The sequence below is a fragment of the Talpa europaea genome, assembly GCF_964194135.1.
Source record: "Talpa europaea genome assembly, chromosome: 11".
NCBI classification, from domain to species: domain Eukaryota; kingdom Metazoa; phylum Chordata; class Mammalia; order Eulipotyphla; family Talpidae; genus Talpa; species Talpa europaea.
The window spans coordinates 70,446,197-70,454,427 of record NC_140078.1 but is presented as its reverse complement, the minus strand read 5'-3'; the positions used below and the strand labels follow the sequence as shown (position 1 = coordinate 70,454,427).

The 8,231-nt window shown below is 40.2% G+C and overlaps 1 protein-coding gene across 2 annotated transcripts in view; it reads left to right on the top strand.

The window, feature by feature from the left end:
* Window positions 1–476: 476 nt before the first annotated feature.
* Window positions 477–8,231, top strand: part of RBM6 (RNA binding motif protein 6) — a gene marked incomplete at both ends in the record, with an annotated part of 85,722 nt that continues 77,967 nt past the window's right edge. For both annotated transcript variants that reach the window (XM_084247981.1, XM_084247980.1), the window contains 2 exons: window positions 477–520; window positions 6,209–7,472. In XM_084247981.1, coding sequence (XP_084104107.1) covers window positions 477–520; window positions 6,209–7,472 — 1,308 coding nt within the window. The remainder of the gene's footprint in view (window positions 521–6,208; window positions 7,473–8,231) is intronic.

Sequence of the window (8,231 nt, the reverse complement as noted above, 5' to 3'; positions counted from 1 at the left end):
CTGCTAAGGGGATCAGCGGGCGAGACAGGAGAGGTCTGCTGTGCTATATGTGGATTAGGTCCCTGGCCAGGATCAAACTCAGGCTGAAGCAGTGATAGAGCTGAGACCTAACCCCTAGGGTACCAAGCAGGCCCATGATGATATTTCTAAAAGGAAGATAGAATAGGTGCTAGAAAACTAGTAAATATTTAGTAAAGAGAAGTATGTTTAGTACTTTGAAACATTTATGGTACCTCAGAGTATATATTTCTAATTAAAAATGTATTTTTCTGGTTATAAATTAATATGTAAATATTTAAAAGTGACTTCCAAAAATATGTGGTTCCTGTTATGCCAGATAGGAGGAAATTAGTTTAGCCTTTAGTTCATGTTCTAAAATAATTATTTTTTGTGCTTTGTTTTGTATAGGTCCTACTAAAACCAGGGTTTGGTAACAAAAGGATCTATTTATTGGGGTCCTCTTGGCACAGAAAGAGATGTGGGGGGATTCTCGATCTGCTAACAGAACAGGACCTTTTCGGTAAGTCTTGAAATTTGAATACTGGAATTGCCAATATTTTAATGTTAAAGATGTAGTATGATTTTTTGTTTGTCTACCATAAAGGAGGATATTTGTGTAAAAACAGCTCTATTTAAAAAATAGAAACTATTTAAAAATTTTCTACTCATTTCTGAAGTGATTATGAGATGGACTACCTGGCATACCAAGTACGTTGTGTTTTAGCATTTTTTGTAAGATTTATTTTTATTTATTTATGCATACAAAAACTGGGGTGTAGACCAGAGGTATGGGAGGGCACGATGATTCACCAGAGATAGAGTGAGGAGCAGAACAGGTGTATCTACTGAAATACACTGCTGAGGGGAGCAGTGGGCAAGGTAGAAGAGGTCTGCTGCACCAGGCCTCATGCCACAGTGTCTGGTGATAGCTTGATAGCACTGAGACTTTAACCCCTGTGCCACCAGGGAGGTCCTTAGCATTTTTTTAACATTAAGAACTCCCCCCAATTTTACTTCACTTTTTTTTTAAAAAGATTTATTTATTTATGAGTACAAGAACTGGGGTACAGGCCAGAGGCGTGGGGATGAGAGGATTCACCAGAGACAGGGGCTGGGGGGAGCGATGGAACAGAGCAGGCAGATTGACCGAAGTACACTGCTGAAGGGAGCAGTGGGTGAGCCAGGAGAGGTCTGCTGTGGGGCTCGAACTCGTGCTGCAGAGGCTGCGGACAGCCTCATAGGTTGTATCTTAACCCCTTGCGCCACCAGGGAGACCCTTAATTCACTTCTTATCTCTTTTAATAAAGTAATACATATTTGGCTAATAAGAGTTAGCAAAAATGTACATATAATTTATTATGTATTTATTTATTTATGCATACAAGAACTGGAGGTAGGCCAGAGGTGGGGGGGATGTGAGAGGATTCACCAGAGACAAGAGTGGGGAGCAGAACAGGCAGATCTACTGAAATATACTGCTGAGGGGAGCAGCGGGTAAGACAGCATAGGTCTGCTGCACCATGTGGGTTAGCTCCCTGGCCGGGGATTGAACTCATGTTGCAGTGGCTGGCGATAGCTTGATAGCTGTGTCTTTAACCCCTGCACCACCAGGGAGGCTCCTGTACATGTAATTTATAAATGCACATAAATGGCCCATTAAGTTCACTAATTCTGTCTAGAATCCAGAGCCTCATCTTGCCCATCATACATTGTGTTAGGGCTACCATAAGTAGTTCTGAAAAGTAAAAATTACTTGATGTAATTTTTTTTTTTTTTAAATCAGAGGTTTTTTTTTTTTTTTTAATATTTATTTATTTATTTATTTATACAAGCACTGGGTACTGTCAGATGCACGGGAGGGTGAGAGAATTCACCAGAGCCAGAGCGGGGAACAGAGCAGGCAGAAGGACCCAAGTACACTGCTGAGGGGAGCAGTGGGCGGCAGGAGAGGTCTGCGCACCATGTGGGACCCTCCTCCGGTGGCCGGGGAGCAGCCAGGAATCGAACCGGCGCTGCAGAGGCTGTGGGCAGCTTTGCAACCCAGCGCTCAACCACTGAGCCACCGGGGAGGCCCTACTTGATGTAATTTTCTAAGCTACATTTCAATTTTAGGGGTTACTGGGTACAAAGAGAAGTGATGCCATTCAGTTATAAAAAGATTATATTTTAGATTTAGGCTGTTTATGTGTTGGAGTCTATGTAATAAGCAGTGATGATTGTAAGTTAGATTATTTTTTAAACTTTTGCATTGTTTTCATTTAATAAAATACTATAGAAATGTGTTTTTTTATGGTTTTGCTTGGTATAGGGTCAAGAACTATAACCTTAAATTATACATTAAAAAGTATTAATGTGTCAATTGAAACTTGTGTCACTAGTGAATTTTCTTTTGGATTAGCAGTTGGTAAGATTTTTATTGTATAAATTCAGCAGACATTTTCATTCATTTTTCTGAAACTTGGGGTTCCAATGAAAAATTTAAAAATTCATGTAATACTCAGTAAAGCTAGTGTTTAATGAATACTAAATGATAGGGGTCTTTACTTTCTGCTCAGCCATCCTTAAATTAAAGCATTGGTGGTGATGCTGGGTATCAGCTGGGTATCAGCTGGGTATCAGTACTGTCTTTCTTTCTTTTTTTTTGTGAGACCCTCGCCGGCAGCCGGGGAATGAACCTGCGCTGCAGAGGCTGTGGGCAGCCTCCCAGCGCTCAACCGCTGTGCCACCAGGGGAGGTCCTATGTTTTTTCTTTCAAAATATCAAGGTCTGGATCAGTGGTCAGCAAATTACAGCCTGTAGCTTGTTTTTTTGTTTAATTGGATCACAGTCATGATCATTTGTTTACAAATTGTCTGTGGTTTCTTTCATGCTGCAATGGCAGAGTTGAATAATTGAGTTGGAGACTACAGAGCCTAATGTAATTATTATCTGGCTCTTTATAGACAAAGTTGACCTATTAGTCTAGCTCAGGGGGCTTAAAGGTTAATAGTTAACATTAAAGGTTAACAATTTAAAATATTTAGATTATAATCTTTCTTTTTATTTGTATTTATGTGTAATTATTTTGTAAGTCAGACAATTTCTTGTAGAATTAACCCAAGTTAAATGGTTTTGGTGCCTTCAGAAATGCTAGGTATCTTTAGCTCTATTGCATAACTTAAAAAATTTTCCAGTGCTAGCTTTGGTAGCACATATACTAAAATTGGAACAATACAGAGAAGATTAGCATGGCCCCTGTGCCAGGATGACAGGCAAATTCATGAAGCATTCCATTAAAAAAATAAATAAAATTTTCTGTACAGAATTTTTTTGACCTGTTTATTACTTAAAATTATATTTCCCGGGCCTCCCTGATGGTGCAAGGGGTTGAGCACTGCACTGTGAAGCAGTCCGCAGCCTCTGTAGCACGAGATCCATCCCTGGCTGGCTGGGGAGCAACCCATATGGAGTGGCAGACCTCTCCTGTCTCCCTCACTGCTACCTTCAGCAGTGTGTTTCGGTCAGTCTGCCTGTTCTGTTCCCCACTCTGTCTCTGGTCAGTTCTCTTTCCCTCCACATCTCTGGCCTGTACCCCAGCTCTTGTATGCATAAATAAATAAATCTTAAAAAAATGAAATTATATTTCCCTATCTTAGTTTAAACATGAAACATTACATGTTATTTTTTAAGATCTTTGATCAGAAAAGATATATAGCTTACATAACATAACTGTTGGTGGGGACCAATTTGAATTTTAAAAGGTATCTTATAGTTAAATGATTTTGTGTTTCATTTTCACAACTTCTTTTTTTTTTTCATTTGGTTGAAAATTTTCATAGCCACTGCTGTTTTATATTAATATAACTGCCTTCTTGAATAGTCTACATAAAATGCAGTTCTAAAAACCCGAGTGGAGTAGGTTACTCTAGATCTGTTTAATCTTTTTGAATTAAGAGGGTATGATAGGGCCTCCCCGGTGGCGCAGCGGTTGAGCCCTGGGTTGCGAAGCTGCCCGCAGCCTCTACAGCGCTGGTTCGATCCCCGGCTGTTCCCCGGCCACCGGAGGAGGGTCCCACATGGCGCGCAGACCTCTCCTGCCGCCCGCTGCTCCCCTCAGCAGTGTACTTCGTTCCTTCTGCCTGCTCTGCTCCCTGCTCTGGCTCTGGTGAATTCTCTCACCCTCCCACGCTTCTGACTGTACCCAGTGCTTGTATAAACAAACAAACAAATAAATAAATAAATCTTTAAAAAAAAAAAAAAGAGGGTCTGATAAACCTTAAGGCAGTATTCAAAGACTATATTGAATGTGTTCTAGGCAAAAAACATGGAGGTTATGATTCCTCAGCACTGATCCCGTGAGTGTCTGCTGAGACTTAAAATCTTCCTGCAAGCTAACTGTTGGAATTTGAATGCTTTGTTTTTAAAATGGAGACACTAGGATTAGTGGTTATGTCTTAATTTTATTTATTTATTTTTAAAGATTTATTTATTCATGCATACAAGAACTGGGGTGCAGGCCAGAGGGGTGGGGCCGGTGAGAGGATTCACAAGAGAGAGTGGGTAATAGAACAGACAGACTGAAATACACATCTGAGGGGAACCGCGGGTGAGACAGGAAAAGTCTGCTGCACCATGTGGGTAGCTCCCTGGCTGGCCGGAGATCGAACTTGTACTGCAGAGGCTGCGGATAGCTTCATAGTGCTGTGCTTAACCCCTTGCGCCATTAGGGAGGCCCTTAATTTTAAATTGTATTATTTATGAAGAACATTTAAACGTGCTCCTTTCGTGATGAACCACATAGATGTACCTAATGTTAATGGGAGCTAATGGAAGTAATCACATTCTGCAAAACCATTAAATGTGCATAATTCTAATATTTAGGTTTGCTGTTGTTAAATTCCTGTTTAAGAAAGTGTTTTGCATTGTAACTGTTTCTCTTGAACTGAGTGACCCAGAATCAGTTGTCCTTTGAATCTTTCTATAGTAGTATAATCTGAGTTTAGAAAGATCATTTAATAGAACTTACATATTCTAGAAGGAGATAACTGAATTGGAGTTGATTTCTTAATACTCTTGTTCTACTGATAAATAGTGGAGAACTTTTTGGATCATTTCATGTTTTCCTTTTTCATATCCTCCCATCCCTCCCCTCCCCTTTAAGCTTTAGATAACTAGGTGCCTAATTGCCTATTTAAATTCTCTAATTTTTTTACCTATGCCAAAACTTGTAAAATGACCTGAACGTTAGGAAAAGGGAAGAAGTTGGGTTGCATGAATGATTGGACCAGTTCTCATTTGTCTTTTGAGCTTTGTAAACTGAGAATGTGAACGCAATATATTATGGTTTTTTTAAAAAAATGTGTTATTACCCTGAAAAATTAGTATGGGGCATTGTAGTCTGGAATACCAGCTTTTTCATTTGCAACCCAGAGATAATGCTTGAAGGCCTAGTTCTCTCTGGGTCACTTTTAGCATTAAACTCCTGAATGCTGTTGTTTGTCTTTGTCAATTTACACATGCTGGTGGCATGATTGATGCTGCCTTCTGCGATACCCTTAGATAGACACAGTATAGAACCCAAGTGAGAACTTCTAGGTGGAACCACAATAGAACTGGGATTGAAAAGCAGCCAGGACTGATGCTCAGCTGGTGAACACTGATGTGCTCCTACTAGTGATTTACACCCAGTGTTTCTTCATTTGAGCTTATACCATTATGATTAGGTAGTTTCCATGCTGTGGCTGTAATAAAATATTTTGGAGTATTACCTCAAAAGAGAATGACATCTCCTGAAACTTACTGTTAGAAATTTACAGTGATTTGATTTTTCTGATGTATAGGAATCATCATGTTGCTCTTGGAATTCTAAGTTCCCTGGCTGTAGGAAATGGAAACTTTGTAGCATGTCACCATTGCTAGCTTATCTGGTGTTGCGGATTTTCCCTGTTGCAGGACTGGGTGAAAGCTTTTTCTGCAGCAGTCATGTTGAAAAACCTTGTGTTGACTTTCCTCGTGTTCTGAAATGGGAGCATAAAACTTTACTCCGCCACTTCGTCTTAAAATAGCAAAACATTGCTGTTTTCTGCAGATCTAGGACTTTGTTACAGAACTCTGCCAAAAAAAAAAAAAATGTTTACAGAAGAATGTGCTGTGATTAGAGAAGAATATGCTGGTGTGTAGATTTCAAACTCTCTGGACAATATGAATAACACTGTCTTTGTTTCTACAGTGGGAGCCAAGAAGAAAGGTTTGCTCCCGGGTGGAACAGGGATTATCCTCCTCCTCCCCTTAAGAGTCATGCTCAAGAGAGACACTCTGGCAACTTTCCTGGCAGAGATTCACTTCCCTTTGATTTCCAGGGGCATTCGGGGCCTCCCTTTGCAAATGTAGAGGAGCATTCTTTCAGCTATGGAGCTAGAGACGGACCACATGGTGACTATCGAGGAGGGGAGGGACCTGGACATGATTTCAGGGGGGGAGATTTCTCATCTTCTGATTTCCAGAGCAGAGATTCATCACAGTTGGACTTCAGGGGTAGGGACATACATTCTGGGGACTTTCGGGATAGAGAAGGACCACCTATGGACTATAGGGGTGGAGATGGTACTTCTATGGATTACAGAGGTAGGGAGACATCGCACATGAACTACAGAGACACTGTTGACTTTAGAGGTAGGGACGCTCCTCCATCTGACTTCAGGGGTCGGGGCACTTATGATTTAGATTTTAGAGGCCGGGATGGATCCCATGCAGATTTCAGGGGAAGGGATTTATCTGATCTAGATTTCAGGGCCAGAGATCAGTCCCGTTCTGATTTTAGGAATAGAGATGTATCTGATTTGGACTTCAGGGACAAAGACGGAACACAGGTGGACTTTAGAGGCCGAGGTTCAGGTACTAGTGATCTAGACTTTAGGGACAGGGATACACCACATTCAGAGTTCAGAAGTAGACATCGGTCTAGGACTGATCAGGATTTTAGGGGCAGAGAAGTGGGACCTTGTATAGAATTTAAAGATAGAGAGATGCCCTCTGTGGATCCAAATATTTTGGAGTACAGTCAGCCTTCTACACAAGATAGAGAACATTCTGGTATGAATGTAAATAAGAGAGAAGAATCCACACATGACCGTACAACAGAAAGGACTGCTTTTGGCATTCAGAAGGGAGAATTTGAGCATTCAGAAACAAGAGAAGGAGAAACACAAGGTGCAGCCTTTGAACGTGAATCTTCAGACTTTCGGAACAGCCAAAGTCCACGTCAGGACCAAGACAAGTCACAGCTTCCTGGAAGTGAACAACAGAATTCAGATGCTGATCTGTTTAAAGAAGAAAGTGGTCTGGACTTTCTTGGCCAGCAAGACACTGATTACAGAAGCATGGAGTACCGTGATGTGGATCATAGGCTGCCAGGAAGCCAGATATTTGGCTATGGCCAGAGCAAATCTTTCTCAGATGGCAAAACTTCTCGAGATGGTCAGAAGGATCTTCAGGTATGTTAATGGAGTAGATTGCTTTGTTGCTTTTCTGGAGGATAAAGTGTAGCATCCAGGACCAGAACCTTTAGTCCTGGATCTCTCCTTGTATAACTATTAAAAAGCAAAATTTGTTTTTAAGAATGGTATATACATCTCTAGAGAAAGAACTGTCAACTCAGATATATTTGATATGTGCCTTTTCATTATTTTTTGCTTTATGGTGCTTATTTAAATGCCTTGGGATAATTTAATTTGAAAAGTGTCTGTCTTTGAGAGTTGGTTCTCTCAGCTCTTGCATAGTCAGGCCTTATAGCTGTTGAGGTTTCACTTTTCTTATACCTTCATTTTAGAGACTACTTAGTAGTCTTTCTCTAGTCATGAGGAGATGATGTTGATGTTGCAATTATCTTGTTGGAGTTAACTTAAATTTTTACATTTATAGTATCTAAAATATATATAATCTGAGAAGAGTTATGTATATAATCTGTGAGGAGAGTTATGTTTGCAGCTGACCATGAAAATACTACCTTTTAAATAGATTGTATTGTACCTATCTCAGGTTGGGTTTTGTTTTTGTTTTTAAATTTTGAACTGTAACCTTAAGACATGCTTTTATTAAAGAATGAGTTTTGTGAATAGCAGCGCTTGAATGACCATGTATTTTATTGCTCAAATCAATAAAAAAATCAAATATTTTCAAGAGTAAAAGAGGACACTGTTGATGATAATGCCAGGACTGTAGGCATACTGGGGGGTGTAATTGCTTAGTGATTG